The following is a 24,846-nucleotide window of genomic DNA, read 5'->3' as shown; positions in this document are numbered from 1 at the left end:
ATCAAACCAAGGGACTATTTTTCACATTAATGAGGATTAAATCATTTCTGTCACAGGTTATTAAAGGAATGTAATCATTATGTTGTAGGCTCACTGGCACTTAAAACATTTCACAGTATGTAGTTTGTGTCTCAAACTTGTTTTGATTTCTGAAGTTTCATAATTGGCTCACTATAGTTTCATCTAGAAATAATCATTCATCACATACTTATTTTAATGAAAAATATAGGATTTGAAAGGGAGAAACAAAAGGAACACCAGAATGGCAGAAAACAGTAGAGTATATTTTCTACTAAATATACTCTTTAACACCATGGCAAAAGGCTGAGAGCCGTGTATGGAGATGAAGCCTACCTTCACTGTGTGTGATATTTCCATTGCATGGCCCTGTCTCTCTCACTCAACCCCTGGTATTTTATGTAAACCCAGAGAGTCCAAGTCACCCTGGAAAATTCTACCTTTCTTAGCTCTTTGAACTTATGTGTCTATATTTAGTCAGAATGAACTATCCCTAACTGCTTAAGTATCTGATAAGTAAATTAAAACCCGAATGCCTCTGTATTTTACCAGCTATCTATATTACCGCATTAGGGCATTATGATAGGAGAGGATTTGACACTCTCAATCATGGGACAAAAACCTTACAAAAACAGAAATGTGGAAGATTGTTTGGAGTCTGGTTTGCAGCCCTCAAATAATATCACCAAGATGCTTATCTGGTTTTAAGTTAGAATCCACAGAGAGTTAGAAAATAATGAATGTTTTGCTGGAAGAATTTGTGGTCTGAGCCTTAATTGTCTATTCAAAGTTGATTGGTCTGTTTGGTCAGTCTTTTTCTCTCTGCTAAATTTTGAGGAAGGTCTTTTCTAATTTTCTAATATTCGTTTGTGTCCTTACCTATGGGCCAAAAACCAATCTAAACTATGGTTCTCCATGTTGGCTTTACATTAGAATGACCTGGGGGAACTTCAGAATCCTGATGCCTCGCTGTACCAGAGACCAACTAAACCAAATCTCTGGAGGTGGGACCCAGACATCCATATATTTTAAAGCTCTCTAGGTTATTCTATTGCATATCCAGAGTTGAAAATGACTTTTCCATAAATTGGGCTTGAGATTTTGAATTATCTTAATTGTAAGATGAAGACTTTCCATAAAAAGACATTATCCCTTCTCCTTGCTTCCTACAGCTTATCCATCTCAATATACATCTGCTTTTGCCATACAATCATTGCTTGATAAAAGTTATATCCAAAGAACAACTCTGGAGGACCCTTTCTTACAAAGTAGATTCCTTGCCCAGCATGGAGCCCAACACAGGACTTGAACTCATGACCCTGAGATCAAGACCTGACCTGAGATCAAGGGTCAGACACTTAACCAACTGAGCCACCCAGGTGCCCCTGGAGGACTTTTTATTATCAGAATGTTATATCCTGATTTTATATGACAGTTATGATCATTGGATACTGCTGTAGAAATGACTACCTACCCAAACTAGGAGCTCTAGACTCTCTCAACTCACAAAAATTACTTGAGGATTTTTAAAATACAAATTCTCTAAGAATGGGCCCTGATCAAGCTGAAAATTTCCAGTGCTCTACCTAATACTGTTAAGGACACAACTTAAAAAGTGAAATTCCTCTTACTCCTTCTTTTTTATTTTTGTTTAATATTGATGGCTTTACCTGATTTTGGTTATGGGTGTTTTTCAAAATAATTAAACTAAGGTAGAGCCCTCAAAATTTAGTATTTTAAACTATTTTATTCAAGTGTGCTGAACTTTTGATTGGATACACACAACTTTCCAGTTTAACCGAGATATTTTAAGGGTGAATGGTTTAAACTAATTTTCTCTCAAAATAAAAGAATAAAATGAATATAGATCTGTAGTAAGGGTCTAAACCACTAATATAATAATTATATGTAATAGATAGTATAGGACATTTCTTTTCTTGCCATAAATCACTGCTCCTACTCCTCTAAATTATATTCTCATAATTTCAATATTTTACCTGAATTGAAGATCTCTGTCTTCAAAAAAAGTTATCATTATCCTTAACCTGATTTCTATTTATATGATTCAGATTTAATTGGTTTGGGTGTACCTGGAATCCATATGTTCTAAAACTCCTTTAGGTGATTCAAATGGATAGCCCAGATTGCGACCCGTTGGCCTTAACCTTGGATATAAACTGCAGCCAGAGGAAACTATTTCTTCAATCACCAAGAATGAATGAATGAGTGAACGAATGGCTTCCTGATGGCTTTGAATACACAAATATCGACAAGTGCATACACCTCAGAGTGAAGACCAGTAATATTTTAATATACTTAAAACTGTCTGGGGAGGGGATGTTCAGTGTGAAACCTGATATGCACTAGAGCTAGGGCTCGTCTTCCATTTGTTTTTTCTTTAAAAGAGAACCATTTTTTCTACCTTATTTTCCACTTTATACATAAATAGTCACTAGCTCAGTGAATGGTACTTCATCTGAACAGGCCTGGATTAAAGCAAAATGAAAAACTGAACTTGCTTCTGGCAGAAAGTAAAGTGTTTCGGGGTACACGGTCCCCTGCCCAGTGCCCGTCAGTTCGTCCAAGCCCTGTTGGCAGTAGACCTTTTCACATGTTGTCCTTTAAAGATTTAACTAAATATCTTCAACAGAGACAGTCTGAGGCAAGTAAGAGGGAGGGTGAGTAAGGAATGAGAACGTAAGTTAGGAATTTTTTTTTCATTCTATTTTGTTGACTCATGGTTCAGTATTTCAGTACAGTTTGTACCATTTCAGATCTGTACTCCAGACAAAAATATAGTAACTTGAAATACTGTGTTTAAAGAAATTCTAGTATTCTACTATCATTAAATTATTTACCTAACCTTTTTTTTCAGGTTTCAATACAGTTTTATTGAGAGATTTTGTTTTCTGTGAAATATACTAGAAACGAGGGAAGAGGACACATCCACTTTGTAAGATAAGGGTTTTTCGCCATTTAGGAAAGGCAGGGGGTGGGGCAAGGCACAATGGGGTTTAGATCCATTTCCCCACTTTCTTTGGCTTCACTCACATTTCTTTTCTCTTTCAGCAAGTACCAGAGGACACACACAGAAAGACAAGAAACAAAAATAGAACAATTAACCTTCAGCCAGGTCACACCCAACCCTTTCCACCTCCCTAGAACTGCGCCAGGACTTGGAGGGGTTGGGGTCACAAATCTGCCACTCAGTTCTGTGTTTGCCTTTCTGACAGCGACTCACCCAGATGTTCCCGTCCTGATGATAGGGTTTCCAATTTCTCCCAGTGTCACTGTACAGCATACGGTATTGGGTCACCCAGTCTGAGCTGCTGTATCTTCCTTGGGTTGCAATGGCACTGATCTGCTTCCGATTTCCAAAGTCAACCTGAAGCCATTGATAATGGTCACTGTCAGACGGAGACCATCCCCCAGCACCTGAAGAAGGTGGAAGCAAAAGAGGAAAATGGATTTAGAGTTGAAGTTCTACAATTGACGATGGATTATTCTACATCTTTTAATTGGCCTTAGCAGATACATTCTACTTTGCAGATACACTGGCCTTCTACAAATACATTATGGGTGTCCTTTATAGATGCCACTGGGACTTCATCTAATATTCTTCCAGCTGGGTAACATCGATACTCTAACCTCTTTATAGTGTAATTATGTGCTCATTTTCTCCTGAGCAATGTCTTCATAATTCCTCAATTAGATCTTATTAGTACATGTCAAAGTCTAATTGGCTGAGGGTTGATCAATTTACCATGAATTCTTCAACTAAAAATCACAAGGAAAAAAAAATGTAGCAATCTATTATTTCCTCATGTGAGGTTTTATGCTTGAGTAGATTATAAATGAAACAAAAAGCAATTACATACAACTCTGAACTCTCTTTTGCGTTAAAAAGTTCAGAGTTCAAAGAATACTAGTAGTTCTTAAGATGAGGCCTAATCATATGTTAAGCCTCATACTCATGAGAACTAAGGTATATAGTTACTCAGGAAATGTGTTCACTAATACTTAAGAGATATTCAACCCATGCCTCTTGATAATCACATTTCAAAGAAAATAATTTCAGTAACTAAATGAAGTCAAACTTCTTAGGAGTAAAATATAAAAATTATTAAATAACAAAAATGTAAAAAAAATTAGAAAAATTAACATTAGTATAGAACAAAAATACTCTTAGTTTATACTACTATATAAAATAACTATGGTTGCATGTAAATATATTATGGAAAATATGGTATAATGCTTAGTGCTAAGGGGCAATATAAATTTTTGAGTGAGTTTGGCTACTAATGGGAGTGAATGGTAGAAAAGTATTCAAGAAATTATCCCATGTACAGTGTATCAATATATATGTAGCACTTTGCAAATAAAAAACTTAAAAGTGATAATAAAATAATTTATGTTATGAGGACTGTGATAATAGAAACCATTTTGTGAATCATCACAGATATATCATTCATTTAATGATGTTTACATGGTTTATTTCTGCTTTCAGCTCTGATAGAATACCTCTCCTGCCATAGTAAAATTACAAAATTACAAAATGTATAAAGTTCCTCTTTATAGGGATTAGCCAACAGACAATACAGGATCCCGGCTCCGCAAGAGAAGATGAACAAATGAGGTGACCCCTGCCAACATATATTTTCTGCCTGGTTCACTTTCTGGATCGCGGCACGTGAAAGAGGCTTGCAAACAGAGTACAACAGTGTCATGAGATGGAGACATATCAAAATCAAAGCTCCTGAGGAAGCTGGAATTTGTAGGACAAAGTACCAGCTATAAAGAAAAAGAGCTCTGGAAATCTGCATGGGATCACTAGTGAGCCTCTGGAGTCCAGACTCTGTATGAATCAGAAGCTGTGTATTTGCAGACCAAGACTCCACAAGACCAGGTAAAGGCCACTGTGAAATGAATAACAACAAAAGGGAGCCCAGGACTAGAAATAGTTTAACTTCACACTAGAGAAGATTGAGAGAGGTCGTTGAACAATGTTAGGCATTCAGCAGACACCTCAGAAAGATTAGAATAATTTAGTCCTAAAATAAGGGCTACTCTGGACACATCTGAATAAAGGTTGGTAACAAGCCTGAATTAAGATCAATCTGACCTACCAATAAATTAACTCCTTGCTCAGATAAAACTCAACACCTCATTAAGGAAGGCCATGAAAATTCACAAGCTCAACCACATAGCATCCATAACATCCAGTATAAAAATTTTCAAAAATATTAGACATTTGGGGGAGAAGGAAAAAATGACTTAAACAAGAGAAAAGTCAGTCAATAGAAATAGATTGTAAATAACAGAGATGATGAAATTAGCCAACCAGGACTTTAAAACTGAGCTTATAAATTAGTTCCATTATTTGAAAGAAAATATAAAATACTGAATGAAAAATATGAGATATTAATGGGGAAAATATACAACAAAAGAGAAAATGGAAGTTTCTGAACTATATGTATATATTCATTTTATATTCTCTTTCATATTATATAACTATATATATGTTTCTGAAATACATATGTGTATATATGTATATATGTATATGCATGTATATATATATGTATATACATATATGTGTTTGTGTGTATATATATATTTTTTTTTGAGGGGGGGAGAGGGAGAGAGGAGGTAGGAGAGGGAGAGAGAGAATCTTAAGCAGGTTCCACACTGGGCATGGAGTCTGATGCAGGGCTTAATCCCACAACTGTGAGATCATGGCCTGAGCCAAAATCAAGAGTCAGTCGCTTAAACAACTGAGCTGCCGAGGTGTCCCTCTGAACTATTTTTATACCTGAAATGAAACATGTACTGGATGGGCTCAGCAGATTACAGCCTGAGGAGAGAACATTAGTGTACTTGAATACAGGGCCTTAAAAACCATCAAATGGAAGCTCAGAGGGGATAAAAGGCCTAAAAATGAACAGTAGCCTATAGGATAATATTAAGTGTCCTAACAAACATGCAAACAGAGAACTGAAAGTAGAGAAGGTAGAGATTGGGGGGTATACATTTTTTACAGATTTTATTTATTTATTTTATAGAGAGAGCTCACAAGCACAGGGGGTGGTGCAGAGGCAGATGAGCAGAAGGAGAAAGAGAGAGAATCCTAAGCAGACTCCACACTGAGCCTGGAGCCTGACACTGGGCTGGAGCCCAGGACCCTGAGATCATGACCCGAACTAAAACCAAGAGTTGGATGCTCCACTGACTGAGCCACCCAGGTGCCCCTATTTTTTTTTTTTTTTAAAGTAGGCTCTATCCCCAGTGTGGATCCCAACACAGGACTTGAACTCACAGCCCTGAGATCAAGACCTGAGCTGAGATCAAGAATCAGACATTTAACCCATTGAGTCACCCAGGCACCCCTAAAAAATACATTTGAAGAAACAGCGCTTGAAAATAGTAAATCCAGATATCTAAGGAATTCAGAGCTGTAAGCAGGATAAATACAAAGATAAACACACCAAGTCTCATGATAATTAACTGGTAAAAAAAACAATGCTAAAGAGAAAAATCTCAAAAGTAGCCAGAGGGCAATAACATCTTAGCAAAAACGGTGCAAAGCAAAAGACAACAGAATGACACCTGATAGGATGAAAGGGAAAGGACAAAACAAATCTGTCAATCTAAAATTCTATGTCCAGCAAAAATATCCTTTAAACATGAAAGTAACATGATTTTTAGGGCAAAAGCTGGGAGAATTCATCACCCATAGGTACATACTTGAATAAATGTAAATTTTTCAGCTTCCATGAAAATGTCCCACATTGAAACTCATTTCTATATGAAGAAATGAATGCTGATAATGGTAAACATGTCAGTAAAGATAAAATATTTGTTTGTGCTTTCAAATTTCTTTAAAACATAATTGAGTGGGTTTTAAAAAATATTATTTATTTATTTATTTGAGAGACACTGAGTGAGAGAGAGAATGACTATGAGTGGGGAGAGGGGCAGAGGGAGAGGGAGAAGAAGACACCCTGCTGAACAGAGAGTCCAAGGCAGGGCTCCATCCTGGGACTCTGGGATCAGGACCTGAGCCGAAGGCAGACACTTAACTGACTGAGCCACCCAGGTGCCCTTAATGGAGTGTTTAAAAGAAAAACAGTAATAATGAATTAGAGGGTTTATAACAGATGTAGAAGTAAAACCTAGGACTATGATAGCACAAAGGACAGGAGGCAAGGAAAAATACATTCTGTATTGTGTTCCTTATGTTACCAGGGAGTGATAGAATATTCTTTGAAGGTAATAACCCTATATCAGGGATCAGCGAAGTTTTTCTATAAAGGGTTCAATACTAAATATTTTAGGCTTTCCAGACCATACACCTCTGGCAGAACTACTAACATCTGCAATCGTAGGTTGAAGCAGCCACAGACGATATATAAACAAGGGTGTGACATGTTCCAATAAAAGTGAGAAAGTGTAACTTCTCCTTCAAGGATCAGCACATCGACTGCAAGCATTACCTCCTGCAGTGGATGCTGTGATATGCCATTCAGGTCCTCCTTCAATGACAGGAGGAATTATTACCTCAGTTATTTCAGTGTTGCTGAGAGACAGTCGTTAGCTGTAATTCCTCTTGAGGAACTTCCTGAGTGAAAAAGAGGCACTGTATCCAAGGGCACGTCCCTTCCTGGGGTTGTACACACGTGGTGACTGGTCAACCAGGAGTTCGAAAGGGCCGTCCTTCCTCCCGCCCCAAGTTGGGAAAACTGCTAGGTCATGGCGGTCTGCAGAATTGGTCGAGGCCTCCCCTGAGACTATACTGCATCTCAACTTCTCCCTCTGCCTCTTTCCACTTCATCCCTTCCCCTTCCACAGCTGTCCATCCCAAAGGTACTCTCTAATAAATTCCCTACATGTTCTTCTCCATCTTAGAATTTGTATCCCGGGGAATCCAATCTGCAATATCTCCTTGGAATCACTCTCCTGAAATCTGCTCGCTAACAGTGGGAGTTAGTTGTCTCTGTCTGTGCGTGTTATCTATATGCTGTTTTTCCCTATTGCAGCATCTAATATTCCCTACGGTCATCTATCACCCACACGCCTATTTTACCTAGAATTCTGTAAAATGTTAGAGGAGCTGTAGATGAATTTCTGGGATAATGACATACCCCATCATCAAGAGATTATAAATATACTTTCTTATCTTTTAGATATATTGCTCCAACTTAGGGGAAATTCTATAGCTAACTGCATAGAAAATTCTATCTGTGTGTTACCAAAAGCAACAAGGTGATTTGGTCATCGAAGTAAATACACGATTATTACAATGACTGAAGAGGGGCAAATGTGAGCAATTAATTGTTCAGTGAAATTAGAATATTACTCCTAACTAGTCCTCAAAAAATATACCAGTATAAATTTTTTTAAGTTACCCAATTTTTTGCCTCATTACAGTTTTTCAATAAGGAGGCAATTAACATACAACTACTTAATCCCATTAATCTCACTACTTTAAAAAGTAGAATTTATTGTCAACTTTAAGGGAAGCAAAATTCTAAAAGAAGGGAAAATATGAGTTAAAAGTTATTCCTTTGCCGAAGTACACGTGGAGAGAATAATGATTAACCTCAAGGGGAGGGCAAATGTCAGGCTTTCCTGAAGAACAAGGTAGAAAGATCAATGAAAAGTTTCCTATTTCTCTTTGATCTATAAAGCAGTGTAATTTGGGGAAGTTGATTACTTTGTTCATTTGGCTTGTGAAATGTGTAGCCTCTATTGATCCAAGGATTAAGGATGATAACTCTTTCATCACAAAAACCTCAGGAAAATGGTATATAAGAGAGCAGAAGTGCTCCCCAACATATTGTGGAGAGTGTAAGAGGGCAAATGCCTTCCCAATGGATGCTGTGATCGCTCAAAGGAAAACACTGCAAAGCTGAAGAGAAGGTAGAGGAGGTAGAGATACTGAATAGTCATAAACTCTTAGTTTCTAAGAAGACAACACTAACTCTTATTTGGAAATAACAGATCCAAAAATTTCAGTAGATTTCAGATTAAGTAAGTTGTTAGCATGAACTGTAAGATGTGCACTTACAGAGAACTCTTACCATTCCCTAGGCAGGAAGAATGCTGTTCCCTCCCTCTCTTTCTCTTCCTCTCCTCTGCGACCTTCCCTTCATCCCTCTCTGTCTTTCCCTTTTCTCTTTTTTCCCCTCTCTCACACATGCATACACCCATTGTGTGTGTGTGTGTGTGTGTGTGTGTGTGTGTGAATTATAAAGATACATAGTGTTTATATTCTAGTGTCCCATTCTACTGGGATTACTTGAGTGATAAATTATAATGGAGAACCTGGAGAAATGGATGAAACTAGCCCTCTAAACTTCGGGAAAGCTTGTAATTATGATGGCCATTTCTGCTTTATAATTTATAATTCAGTACTTCTGAGAGAAAAGAAAAACTTAGTAGGTGGTTCAAGAGAGGGCTTGAAATTTCTTTTCTAGTGATAAATGGCTCCTGCATAAACATTATGCCCAAGTGGGTGGTTGAAACACCACCAGAGATTATAAGCCTAGATTCTAATTTAAAAGAAAAAGGTAGAAAATTTTTTTTCAATTAAGTATAGAACCACCTTTAATAACTGGTTGAAAAATATGTATCAGATGAAAAGAATAAATTGAAAAGGAGACTTTCGGGCAAGATCGTATTATGAGTTCAGGCTTGGAGGCCTCCTTCTGCTCTAAATACATAGTATTTTTAGATAAGACAGATAAAAAGAAAATTGAAAAGACATAGCCAGGATAAAAACTAAGATAAGCATCTCCATGCACAAGAAATGCAACCAAAATGCAAGGCAATGGGTAGGACCAAAGCAGAGGCTGGCTGGAGTCAGGGGCTGGGAATACACAGAGGCAGCGGGGCACCAGCTCCTGGGGAATACTGGTAAATATAAGTCTCTCCATGTGTGTCAGAGAAAGGAAGCCTGGGTCAGGGCTGAAAATTAAGACTGGCCCAGGACTAACTTGCTTGTGAGACAAGACTAAACCAGCTGCTTACTGACTTAGAAATATGGCTTAGATGATCCTGTGCTCAAAGAAGTTAGAAAACAGGGCACCTGCGTGACTCAGTCAGTTAAGTGTCTGCCTTCTGCTTGGGTCGTGATCTCGGGGTCCTGGGATGGTACCCGGAGTCAGGCTCCCTGTTGAGCGGGCGGTCTCCTTCTCCCTCTGCCCCTTCCCCCCACCAAATAAATAAAATCTTTTTTAAAAAAAGGAAGTTAGAAAACAGGTATATATGAGCTCCGCACCACTGACTCAGTGACCAGACTTGTGATTCTCTAATAACCCTGCCCAACAAAGGCACAAGGTCATCCATGTCAGATGTGGTTCTGGACTGGGGACGTGGGAAGCTGAATAAAGTCACAAAACTATCGGGCAGAAAAGGAGGTGAGAGACAGAGCCAGAGAGACAGAGAGACTGGTTGTCAAGAAGAGTGTACAAACCAACATTTCAAATCACAGGAAAGAAAAATGCCACAAAGTCAGCTAACAAAGTCAAAAGTTCAATGGAAATTAACTTCAGATGTAAGAACCATTGAGGACCAGTGGAAATAAATATGTTTTAGGTTCTCAAAAATATAAAATAAGTAATGTATCCATTAAAAACAGCAGTAATGATCAGATACAACCAGGAGAAATAAAGCGTTTACAGACAGATACTACAAAGAACCAAAAAGTGATCTTAGATATAAAAATGTAGTCATTGACAGGAAAAAGAAAACTCCATCAGAGGAAAATACACAAATTACATGTTACCTCAGAAAGAATCGCTCAGCTGAAAGGTAATATTGAAGGATTCATACAGAAGTCAATATAGGAAAAAATGAAACATGTTAGAATTCAAGAAATTCTGCTTTTGACCAAGATGGAGTCATAGGGATTGGATTTACTTCCCCACCTGAAACAATGGAAAAGCAGTCAAAATATACAAAATGACAGTTTGCAAGACCATAAGATATGAGGCAACAAAGGGTTGGGATCCCTGAGATATAGGACAAAATGAAGTGAGTCCTACTTCCCCGCTTCCTATCGTGAGAGAGTTTCCAGGCTGAGACATTAGAAAGAACCTAGGCAGACCATGGTGGAGTCTTTGAATTGAGAAGAGAGAGCTGTTGAGACCAGCTGGCTGGAGTCAGAAGCAAAAGAAAGGGCAGCAGGAGGCCTTCCTCAAGTCTTCAGGTGAGTAATGATTAGCATACATATATGGAGAAACCACCCAGAGCTGAGCAAAGAATCATCTACATGGACGAAGGTACTTCGGCTTCATACTACTTACCATACGATCCCACTATCCCCCACCTAGGTATTTTCCCAAGAGAAAATGAAGCCTGTGAACATAACAAAGTCCTGTGCACGATGTTCTTAGCAGCTTTCCTTGTCATAGACCAAAACTGAAAGCAACCCACATGTCCATCAACAGATGAACAGATAAACAAATGGTGTATATCCACATTACGGAACACTATTCAGTAATCAAATGGAATGGACACTGATACACACTACATGATTAATCTGAAAATAACCTGAAAAGATCCAGGACCAAAAAAGTGCATATGGTACAATTCCATCCATATAAGATTCTAGGAAATGCAAAATGATATACAGGAACAAGAGCAGATCAGTAATTGCCGGAGGAAGGGGGACAAGGAGGGGGAGAAAAGCAGGTTACAGGGACACCTGCGTGGCTCAGTCAGTTAAGCATCTGCCTTCAGTTCAGGTCATGATCCCAGGGTCCTGGGATGAGTCCTGCATCAGGCTCTTTGCTCAAAGGGGAGCCTGCTTCTCCCTCTCCCTCTACCTCTTCCCATGCTTGTGTGCTCTCTCCCTCTCTCTCTCTGATAAATAAATAAATAAAATCTTAAAAAAAGGGGGGTTACAAAGTGGCAAAAGTAAACTTCTTGGGGTAACGGACGTATTAATCATCTTGATTGTGGTGATGGTTTCATAGGTGTAACATACATAAAAATATCAAATTGTATAATTTAAATATGTACCTATTAGTATACATTGATGATGCATCAATAAAGTTGTTAACATTTGTAGACAAGGAGGATAAAGATGGAGTTTCAATGATAAGCCTAAAGAGTTCTAGAATAAAACAAATACATGGAACATAAACATTTGAAGAAGTAATGATTGAATTTTTTTCAAAATTGACAAAGAAAAAAAAAGACATGATTCCATGGATTGAAAAGACCCTCTGAACATTGAAAAGCATATGTAATGTAAGAGTATCATGAACAGTGTATTTTGAGGTGCAAATGAAAGCTGATCTAAAATAATAAGACCGAGGAAAGGCAATATTTGAAAAAATAAAGTTTAAGCAGACAATTGAGAATTATCTCTTTGATAAATGAAAAAAATAGCAGCGGAAGAAGTGCAAAAAGTTGCCTGCTAATGAGCTCAGACTTTATTTACAGTGGGACATAAACAGCTAGAAGGTGTGGCATCTGACCTACTTAGAAGAACTAGAATAGGCTTCAACCAAGTGTAGATACTTGTTGACTGGAAGCCAGAAAAGAGAGCCCTGGCCCTTAATTAGAGTCTGCGGTGAGCTAGAGAAGTGAAAATGGCAATGCCACGCTCATTCCTAAAATATGGGAAAATCCATGTCTACGTATGGTTAAAACAAAAGAGTATTAAAGTACCTTTTGAAACAAAAAAAAAGCAGTGATTTGATCAGACATTATTAGATGACAAGTAGACGGAACTGCTTGTCTCCCATTTCTACCTTCTCCAACGAAGACAAGAGCTTTCACTTCATCCTGGGAGGAGCAGAACTAATAACTGAGTACAGGAATTGCCTGTGACATGTTTGGACATAAGCTGAGAGGCAGAGTTCCTTTAACTTTTTTGAAACATTCAGCTTATATCCCAAATAATGCCAGCATTATTCATCAATGTAACCTAGCTTCTCTGAATATTTATCAAAGGAGCTGCCAGAAGTAAAGATAGCTCCCCCTACCACCACACACACACACACACACACACACACACACACACACACTAAAAACAAGGAACTTACTGAATCTAGAGACAAAAATAGGTAAGAAAGCTCTTCTTCAAAATCTGGTATGTGGGTTATAAGCATTCAGAATAAAAGAGAAATGGGGGTTGGTGATACTGGAGGTAGTGTTAGTGGGTTATAAGGATTTCCCTTTGATCATGTTCCTGTTTAATAGAACACAGAAAATTCCACAGATATATGTCTAACTTGATTTTAGCAAAGCATTTGGCAATATTTCTGATAAATATAAAATGGTAAACTGTGGTCTGGAAGATAACAGTTTTGGGAGCACTCAAAATTGGTTAATAATTATGCCCCAAATATGTTGATTAATGACTATGTCAACTTGAAGAGAGCTCCCTAATGATGTGCCACAGGCTTTCATCCTGTACACTGTCATTTTTAATATTTTTATTATCTAAGGCATGGAAGACATGCTTATGAAATTTGTCAATTACCTAAAGCTGGAAGAGAGACCTAATAGGATAACTAACTGAATTATGATGTAAAATGTTCTTGACTGACTGCAAATCTGAGCTTGTACCAGCACAATTTGCTTTATCATCAGTAATAAACCAAGATGGCCGTTAGGAACAAATGCATTATCCATTTCACAACTAACATGCATAATGCATAGGAATAAAAATGCAACCTTAATTTACTTTGTGGAAATACAGTGTTAAAATGGTGGCATCTAACTATAATACTATATTTGCAGTATTACATTCAAAACATTTTTGATACATTTTTATTAAGGCTTTACATATAAATAGAAAAAAGAACAAATCATAAACATATTGTGTTAGGAATTATCACAAAATGAACACAACTGTGTAATCTCCACACAGATCCGTAAAGGAATCCCTTGCCAGCAACCCATAAGCTCTCACGGTGTCCTTTTCCAAATGTGCTCACCTTTCTCCTCCCCAAAGAATTGCTCCAGAGATTCATCAATGGAGTTGCACTTAGCAGTCTATAGCAGGTTGTAGATTGTTCATTTTCTTTCTTGTCTGATATTACATTGTATAATCTACTTCTCTTTATGTATCCATTCTAGTGTTAAATGTGCGGATATCTCCAGTGTGGAGTTATTATGAATAATTCAGCCATCAACATTCTTGTTCATGTCTGTGAACATCTATTTCTGCATTTCTGTTGGGCATACGCCCAGGAGTGGGACTGTGGGTCCAAACATGTTTGTATTTTTAAGTTTAGTCAATTTTGCCAACAGTTTCCCAAAGTACTTGAGTCCATTTTTACCCCGGCCTCCCCAAACACACACGGTGGTGCTGTTATGAATTTCTGTTGCACCACATCCTTACCAAAACTTGATGTTGTTAGCCCTTTTGTTTGTTTTTCCTGCAAGTTTATTTAGACATTCTGGCTCAATATAAGATTCATTTTCCTGATAACTATACTTATTCTGTTAATACTACAACTTATTATAAAATTATTATAAATCAAGATATAGGTGTTATGAGTGCAAGGATAGGCAAACAGACCAAATAAACAAAATATAGATTCCTGAAACAAAAACCCATGTATACAGTGCCTGCCATCACATAAGTTATGACACAGGTAATACAAGGAACTAGTAGAGAAAGGAGGTATTTTTTTTTCAATAATATATGAGGTCAATTGGATATCCACATGGGAAAAAAAGTGAACTGTGGCTTTTCCTTACACATCAAGTTAAAATCAAGTTAAAAATAGGTAGATCCAAATGCAGGGGGTCAAACGTTAAAGCTTCTAGAAGATGCTATAGGAGAAGAACATCATATTCCTGGAGTTGGGAAAGATTTATTTCTTAAACAGGACTCAAAAGCACTAGCTCTATAAGAAAAGATGGATAAATTAAATTATACTAAAATTAGAAATTATCGATTATCCAAAGGCATTAATAAGAGAGTGAAATGCATAATCACTGATCAAGGGATGGTATTTCCAAACATAACCAACAAACACTCATATACAAAATGTATAAATAAGTTGTGAAAATCAGTAAGAGATATTCAGACAATTCAATCTATAAAAATGATCAAGGACTCTTAACAGGCAGTACACACACATATATACACACACAGACACACACACACAAAGGAATATATGCTCTACAACATACTAAAAAATGCTCAACCTCATAGGATTGACTTTTTTTTTTAAAGATTTTATTTATTTATTCGACAGAGATAGAGACAGCCAGCGAGAGAGGGAACACAAGCAGGGGGAGTGGGAGAGGAAGAAGCAGGCTCCCAGCGGAGGAGCCTGATGTGGGGCTCGATCCCATAATGCTGGGATCACGCCCTGAGCCGAAGGCAGACGCTTAACGACTGAGCCACCCAGGCGCCCCTAGGATTGACATTTTAAGAGAGACAAAAAACTAAGAGTAATCAAAGTGATGAGAGCACACAATTTCGTCATATTTCTTTGTAGGGACCAAAGATGCTGAAGCTTTACAAGAAAAAATCAAGGGGTGACAATTTCTATCTTCTACTATTTGAAAGAATAAAGATATAAAGTTTCTCAATGGTGCAACGAGAATGCCACAAAATCCACAAGTATGTACCCTAATGTACATAGATTGTGCAGCTTTAAGTCATATTCTTGAAATTAACATTTTGCTTGAACTAAGTGAAAAAGTTTACTTCTTGATTCAACACTTGGTTGCATTTGTCTGTCCATAGGTTACTCATTTTACTGCAAATTCTTTACATTTTGGAATTTGATTGAGAAAGAAAACTGAATATGAAACTGATCTGAAGAAATCTGAAACAAATACTTTGCTGGGAGAACAAAATTTCCTTATTAAATGTAGTTGTTCCTTCAAGGGTCCTACATACTACACTACAAAAATTTGCAGGGAGGTCTCTTTATAATGTTGATAGTATCCAGATAAGAATTGCATCATTAAAATCAGTTAATTTCCTGGAATTAGGCAAAATTAAAAGCAAATCTATTGGGGCTTCTTTACATATTCCTCACTTCAGAGGTAAATCATTATCTGAGATGTGAGAAATTGGCTTACTGCAAAGCAAGTTTAGTTTCATATATTTAAAAAATACACATTTTCAGGAATTTCGCAGGTCAATTATATTTTAAGACCTTTGATTTAAGCCAATTTGGTTTTTTTTAATGTTAAATATTACCTTAAGAATATGCTATAATAGACAAGGGAAATGAAAGCCAGACACAAGAACTATATTGCTGCATGAAATTGCATAAAGGCTGGATAGCAGCTGAAACTAATGTGAGCTCAAAATTAGGTACGATGAGCTTCCCGTTCTGAATAGAAGCCACAGTGCCATTTCTATTCTCATCAGAAAGAGTAGATTTTCACAGGAAGTTAGCCTGAGCCAGGATGTAAAAGTGAACACATGTACACAAGTCTAACTAATGTAATATAATAATTAAGTTTGATTAGAAAATCTTCAACATTGACATGCCCTGTAATTTTTAAATTTCCTAACCACACAGTGTATAAGACATATGTTCTTTTTTTTTTTTTAATGTTTTGGAAATACTATAACAAAGAGAAAACAGATGTTTTCTGTGTGCTATTTTAGGTGGTGGTATCAGGAAAAGAAGATTAAAATTAGAGGTAGTCAGAATTCAGCATGACAATTTAAAAAACATTATGATAACATCAACAATAGAGTGGATTATTACAAGTAGTGAGCTCCCAGTTACTGGAGCTATTCAACTGAAAGCTGGATAATAAGAATTTTTTCAGAGGGGAATTTTACTTCAGATGGGAGGCTGGACTAAACAGCCTTTCATTTCATTCACAAAGAAAGTTGGAATGTAATACAACCTATTATGTTGAATTTATTAGCAATACTATCAAGTGATTTTTATTTCTTATTGCTTTAAAACTAACAGCTATCCAAGTTTTGGTTGATCAATTTTATTAACATCAGGGAGGATATTATTTATATTATCGCTAAGTAACATTTGACTATATATAACCTTTATTATTAAAGAGTCTGGTCGTTTCCATTTTTACCATGAATAACTTCCCTGGTTTATCCATTCAGCAAATATTTATAGAGCACTTCTAGATGCCAGCCATTAAGGGTTTTGTGTTTTGTGTGTGTGTGTGTGTGTGTGTGTGTGTGTGTGTTTAAAGATTTTATTTATTTGAGAGAGTGAGAGAGCATAAGAAAGGGGAAGGGCATCCTGAGGGAGAAGCAGGCTTCCCGCTGAGCAGGCAGCCCAAGGATGCTGGGCTTGATTCTGGGACCCTGGGATCAGGACCTGAGCTGAAGGCAGTTGCTTAACTCATTAAGCCACCCAGGAACCCCTGTGTTTTGTTTTTTTAAAGATTTTTTTTCATCAGTTTACTAGACCATTTTTTATACACCAGGAAAGAATTTACTTATTTATTTGAAGTATGTACAAAAATATTCTTTATTTAATAAAGACTTCATTATTGGCAAAAGAGATACCTAACATTCATTTAAGGTTCACAGAAATGAAGTCTTGTGTGCAAAACATAAAAGCCAATGAAAATATTATAACCAAGTCAAAGTCACTGAAGTCATTTTCCCCTCTCTGCAACTACTAGGGAACTGCTGCTTCATTCTTGCTTATAAGAAAAATGGAAGAGCTTCAAGTCATACCCTAGTATCCTACTGCCCACTGCACCCCTGAATGCAATTAGGGTCAAGGAATTCCTTAGTTTGGGGCAAGCACTGACTCACATGCTTTTAAAAAAATTAAAAGTTATGTGGGCAAGACGTCAATTTTGTATGCCAATCTATTGCTTCACCTGATTCTTCATCTCTGGCATGCATTCCTATTAAAGTCGACAGAATTTTGGAAACAACATGGTTAATTAGAAATAGTTTCGCAACTTCCTTGGTCAAGTGCATATTCACTGGCTTTGTCCAAAAAATGCCATCATCCCCAAGATATTCTTCTTTCTGATGAAATAAGAACCGTAAAAACATTGTTCACAACACAGCTCACACAATATATTGTTCAGTGAAGGTGGAGGCGGTAAGGGTACAGGTTAAATAGGGCTTCAGAATTCAGACATGCAATAGTTATCTTTGGGTTATCAAATAAATCTGGTCTCTATTTACAGAGAAAACTGAGGGAAGGATGTTGCTGCAGAAATCAATTAAGTTGTAGAACCCAAAACAAATCCTGAACAAGTCCTTAAGTCAAGTCAGGATAATCAACTTTGTGAAGCCAAGGACTGAGCTTTTTATTTGCCATATTTAACAACCAGCGCTACCCATGGTTCCCTAGACCTAAGACGCTCTGAATAAATATCTGTTAAAAGAGTGAATACAAGAAATAATTAAATAATAAATGAATATGTGAAGGGACAAACTGACAAATAAATGACATTCTGGAAGAAAGAGCCCTGAAACAAGAGAGAAAAGTCCTTGGGCCCAGTTGTATGACATGAAAGAAAGGCACAGATCATGAAAGACAAATATAAGTTGAACTGTAATAAAAAGATATATATTTACAAATATTCATGATTCACATGTATCTTCAGCAAAAAGCTGCGATTTTTGTTAAAGCACTCATCGTATTTAGGCTAAATATTATTTTTGGCTTAATATATGGTAAGTGCATTCTCACTCAAGAACGTGTATTTGCTCATTCTTGAGAATCATTTGGTTGCTGTCATCCGTTTAATCTTTATAAATTAAATCTTTAGCCATTATCTTTAAAAGGTCCTTGGGTTGAATCAGAACTCTCATGCTCAAAACGCACAAAACTGGGGAAGGAACAGTCATTTGGAATTCAGTTTTAACAAGTTTCACTTGTCTGCAGTTATTATTCATTCATAAGCACGCCCAAGCCTGTGAACACAGTCACCATCCCTTCCTCGGTGTGGCGGAAGCAAATGGTCTATGTGGGTCAGGGAGGTGAGTGGACAGGGTATTCTGATGCGTTGGAAATGAGCAAGGACCTTTCTCATTCCGTGAGGGTTGGGCAATGCTCCAGAGATATCTAGCAGACTTGACTGAAGGAATGCACAATTCGAAGGGAAAGTCTTAAGAATTCAAATTTAACTCATCATGATAGAAAATCCCTTTAACTTCCGTAGCAGCTTTGAGCTCAGTGGCTAAAATTAAGTGGATTCAAAACTGATTCTCACGTATATCATCAAAACCTAGTCTCTAGCTAGCATTTTATACCAAACAAGGTTTGGTTCTTTATTACCGCTTCCTTCACTTAAGAAAGAAAAGGGTCAGAGGCACATTTACAAAACGAAAATGTTCTCACTGGTAACTAAATATAGTTTATTGTTTATTAACAAAATAATTAGGGATGCAAGTAATATCTCCATGCCATCTGCCTCAGGGACTCCTTTATTGAAGCCTCATTATTTTCTGGGGCAGAGCCTCTGCCATAAAAGAGATCACTGGAAAAAAAGCAGAATAGCGAAAGAGAAGTGTACATATTATCTGTGCATTAGCCAAATCTGTTATTGGATTTGCAGTAATGCCAATGATTTATGCAAATAATATATGCAAAACTATATGCAAAATTGTCTGCAGTGTGTACATGATAGTCAATTGATACACACGTTTTATATATACAATGATGCACGCAACAATACAAACCTGTCAACGATCTATGCGATGATATAAGGAAAGTATCTTGTATATGCAATGATTTTCAAGTAGGTCTACATGAAAGTACAGAAAGATGAGGCCATTTTCCTGTGAAAGATCATGACAATTGAGACAGATATTTCTACCGACTTGAAGTAAGTGGAAAATTGCCTCATTTGTACACTCAGTCTCTATGATGTAGCAATTTGAAATGTTTGAAAACATAGGTTTCTTTCTCTGCTTTAGTTCCCTTCTTTTTTTTTTATTTTCAGAGAGAAACTGCAAAGAGATTATTTTCAAGATCAATATAGTTAAATTTAGTAAACATACCCCTTAGATCAATCTCAAATGTCTTTTACAAGTTCTGTGATCTTCCCCATAACTCATGCATAGTAAGTGACTCCTTTCTCTTCGGCCAGCACTTTCTGTGCATATTATTTATTCCAATCCCTAACCCCAGTTCCCGGATGGCAGGTGTTACACCATTCCCAAGTTCAGGTTTAGAAACCTCACGAGCCCTGTGAAAGTATATGGCACATTGCAGGCTCTTAAAAAACAAAAAAACAAAAACAAAAAAAAAACAAAAACAGAAAAAACCTGCTGTAATTACAAAATGTGTTTTAGTCAAGAGAGAAAATTTTTAGCATTCGTATACTTGGTAACATAAATCTATTTCACCAAAAAAGTTGTGGGTGTATTTTGATATAAATAGAAAATATTTATAGTAGTTCCACCTCTTTAGGTTCTGAATGTGTAGGGAAACAACAGTAGGGTGTGTGTGTGTGTGTGTGTGTGTGTGTGTGTGTGTATAACAGATGGATCTTGGAAATACAGTTGTTTTTAGTACAATCTTCTATAAATGTCATCTTCATATACATAAAGCCATCAATTCTCCTTGCAAAGAACTTCTTTAATAGGTTTTCCCATAGTGCAGGCTTGAAATCGGCTGTTCTAACAATGGAATAGGACAACTTAAAGAAAAAAAGTCAAAACCACATCAAGACAAAAAAGCAAAACCAAAAACAGGCCCAAAATGCTTTGTACACCTTCATAAACCTAACATCTTCCACAGTCATGAAAAGTCTCCCACCTCTCCGTAACCACCACATCACTAATTTTGAAGTCAAAATAGAACTGTATCTGCGGGCCGAGACTGAAGCAATGTATTAGAGCGACCAGCGGACTAGAATCAGGAAGCAACAGGACCTGTCTTAAGTCTGTTCACGCTGCTATCGTAAAAGTAGCAAAGACGACGGGGTGGCTTAGAAACAAATTCACTTCTCACAGTTCTGGAGGTGGGGAAGTCTAAATTGGAGCAGCTGGCAGATTCATGTCTGGTAAGAGTCCCCTTCTTGGTTCACAGCTGGCTGTCTTCTCACTGTGTCCTCACATGGTGGCGGGGTGAGGGATCTCTCTGGGGCCTCTTTTACAAGGGCACTAATCCATTCATGAAGTAGCAGCCCTCGTGCCCTCATCACTTCCCAAAGACACCACCTCCAAATACCATCACACTGGGGGTTAGGTTTCAATGTATGAATTTTGGGTAGACACAAACATTTAGTCTCTGGCAGGTCCCAAGCCTAGTTACAAAAATAAGGTCGTGTTACCTTATGGAACATGGTATCCAAATGAGAAGCCTCAACATTTCAAGTCAGCCATGATAAAAATGAAAAGAGAAGTCATAAATAGTATTTGATGAGAAACCTTGGAACAAGAGGACAAAATATTGTTGGCATAAACTCTTTGGTAAGTGATGTTTTCACCGTTTTGTTAGCCACGTCATTCACAAAAGTTCTCATCAGAAAACACCTGAAGCCCAATGACTGTAGGAGTAAGACGATGAGCAGTATTAGAGATAAGGGCAGGTGGGGCAAGTTATTTATCTAATGCAAGTTAAAACTGTATTTCTCTTTCAGTCTACTTTCTCTATTTCTCTTTGTATTTACTGACATACAATGACAAAGCAAGAGATTAAGGTATTCAGTTGCTAACTAGACAGTTTTTGATTAATTCCTCAAAACATAATCTTGTAACTTTGTGATAACCACAGAACTGTAAAAACGCATTTGTTGTGGGAAATTGGATTTTTTACATTTTAAGCTGTAAGTGAACGCCAGTCTTGTACTATCTAATTTATCACTATGAAAAAAAAAAAAAAAAGAAATTCCACATCACACCTGCCTTAGGGTACCTGGCCTAATATTCTGTATACTATACCTGTGCTTTTCTAATTCAGAAAGCATGAGATGCTCTGGATTTCTCCATGAACACTGCTTGTAGTATCTAGCAACTTCCGGTCAAATTACAATGGTAACTTTGTTTTATGCTGGAGACAAAATGCCACTATAACTGCTACGTGAAGAATAAATTGTAAGGGAGTACAGAAGCTACAGAGGAAGAAAAAAAAAAAACACCCAGGAGAACTGATTTAAGACATGTTGTCAGTGAGCAGATGGATGAGAGAAGTGACAGAACAAGCTGCTAGACTTGGGTGAGGGCTACCAGTGGCAGCGGTGAGAGAAAAGAAGGATCAAGGACAACTTCCAGATATTCTGGGTGGAGGAACTGACAGTGTATTGGGATGGATTTGAAAGGTGGGAAAGATCACAGTAGTCTTTGGTTTCGGTTACCCTCGGAAGCAGATGGACCTATGTCATTCACCCCAATTCATGTCATCACGTAGGCATTTTGTCATCTCACATCATCACCAAAAGAAGGGCATATATGGTACAATATGATACACTGAAGAGAAAGACCACCTTCACATAATCTTATTACAGTATATTGTTATAATTGCTCTATTTCATTAGTTACTGTTATTAATCTCTTATAGTACTCAATTTATAAATTAAACTTCACCATAAATATGTATGTATTGGAAAAAACCCATAGTTTGGTACTAGCCACGGTTTCAGGCATTTAGTGGGGGTCTTGGAATATCTCCCGCATAGACAAAGGGGGGACTACTGTATTAGAGAAACAAAATTGGGGAAGAAAATCAGAAGTTGTGTTTTAGCCTTAGGTTTGAGATGTCGATTAAACATTCAAGTCAAGATTCCAAGGAGGTTGTATATATAAGGCTGGATATCAGGAAGAAGTCAGGATTCAGGATATAAATCTAGAGGCCATCAGTATATGGATGATATGTCAAGGTGACTTTAAATGAGATGCCTTCGTGAAGAAAGTGAACAGGGTCCAGGACTTGAGTGGACCACCAACATGTGGTAACTATTTAGAGAAAAAGGAAAAGGAATGCCAAAGGAGGTAGGAAGAAAACCAGGAGAGTGGGGTGCCATGGAAAACGAAATATAAAAGTTTTTCCAGAAAAGGAAGTGGCCAACTATGTTATTTTTGAGGCGATGTGGCAGCAAGCTTTCTTAAATAGTCAAAATATAATGATGCTTTTAATCTATGAACTCTACCTTGCCAACACTGGAATCTTTTCTCCTATAGGAATAACCCTCACTGCTTGCCACTCCTTCCCTAAAGGAAAGAGATGTGTGCATGAATACGGTTTTTGTTATACTATACCACTACTCACAATCAACTGAAACTGGTACATCTGAATTTTCATGGGGGAAAGTTACGGAACTTTGCACAAAGAAATTGTATAGAAAACTTTGTAACCAACAGATATAATAATAAAGATTATTTCTAAATTATTTATGAAAAGAACAGAAAATGAAACTAATTATACATTGATTCAAAGTAGGTAACATTATGAATAATACAGATTGGTATAGAATAAAATTTCACATCTTTATTGACTTATCATCATTATTATTATAATTTTATAATGTAGAAGAGTTTATCATTGTAATTTTACGTTCTGGCATGTTAACTAGTGATGTTAAATATCTTCCACACACATACACACACTAATTAAAAAACTACTAACTAAATTATCTCTTTATGGCCTTTGTCTTTTTTCTTATTGATGTTTTAATGATTTTCTTATCCCACTGTATGAGCTTTCTAAATAACAGGGATGTTACTCTTTAGTCTCATTCCCATAAATAAAAAACTAATAAAATGGTTTGCATTCAACGATCATATATAGCAGTAGACTTACATGTGATCTTTACCCAAATTCCCATTTTATACATGTCTTAAAAAAAAATCCTGGAGGATTTAGGTGACTGGCCCAGGCCACAGAGAACAAAGGGGAGAACTTAGGCTGAACCCTGATGAGTCTGATTCCAAAGCCCGGCTTTCTTTCTCCATGCAAAAAATATTTGTTATAAGAGATATTAAAAATAAAAGATCACTGAAAACATAAACACAACATCTTTTATTTTCAAATAGTTTTTTTTTCAATTGTTTTCAAATGTGTTTTTGCTTAATGAAGAAACATGAAAAAATATGTTAAGCAGAGAGGGGTATGCAAAATACTTTGGCTTTCTTAAGAAACTGAAAGTAAAGGGTTTCTATGAACTTCTTAATGGGCAAATCAAATCCCTTTAAAAATTAATGAAGTGTCACTAGTTTAATACTGAAATAAAGGCAAAAAGCATTCATGCTCCATTAGCAATATTGTCTCCTGTTATTATTTGAATTTGGGGTTAAAGATGACTCATTCTCACCATCCCTTAGTAGAGAACTTCCAATTCAGTGCAACTCTGAAAACTATCTGATACAAGACCAATAAGCATATTTAAAGTTAAAAAAGAATATGAGAGAATGAAAAAAAAAGGATATTGTAAACGAATGAGGAAAAATATAAAATACAGAAATGCTTAACCATAATACTAATATTTATTTAGCTCTTAATTTTCATTCTAATTTTTCAAAAATTACAAATATATGTGTTGCTGGGGAGGAGGTACAATTTTATTTAAAATAATATAATGCTTGTATATATAAGTTGATATTTATATTATATCCAAGTAGACAAGAACTTCTTTAGGAGTAAAGGCATCTATCATCTAACTTACACGTCTAGCGAATTCTTGACATTGCCGTTACTGAACAGGGGAGCAGTGTAGTATTGGGTATTTGCTGCAGTCTTGTCCACAGATTAACAATCAGGTAAGATAAGAAAGTGCATTTCAGCACTAATTCATGGGGAAAAGCATTTGTCATCTTGAAAATATGCTCTCCAAGGATATGAAATTTAATGACTATGAATTAACTCTAGTTTGTGACTTCGATGTAATTATGGGTCAGTGAATTGCAAGGTACATGTTCAATAACTGAGAAATAAAAGTTAATTTTTC

The 24,846-nt window shown here is 36.8% G+C and overlaps 1 protein-coding gene across 1 annotated transcript in view; it reads right to left on the bottom strand.

Annotated features, from left to right (window-relative positions):
- CNTNAP2 (contactin associated protein 2) overlaps positions 1-24,846 on the bottom strand; it is a 1,356,273-nt gene that overhangs the window by 1,258,240 nt on the left and 73,187 nt on the right. Inside the window, exon 4 of the mRNA XM_026479097.4 lies at positions 3,260-3,453. Coding sequence (XP_026334882.2) covers positions 3,260-3,453 — 194 coding nt within the window. The remainder of the gene's footprint in view (positions 1-3,259; positions 3,454-24,846) is intronic.

This window comes from Ursus arctos, unplaced genomic scaffold (genome assembly GCF_023065955.2).
Source record: "Ursus arctos isolate Adak ecotype North America unplaced genomic scaffold, UrsArc2.0 scaffold_3, whole genome shotgun sequence".
NCBI lineage: Eukaryota > Metazoa > Chordata > Mammalia > Carnivora > Ursidae > Ursus > Ursus arctos.
This window is presented reverse-complemented; position numbering and strand designations above follow the sequence as displayed.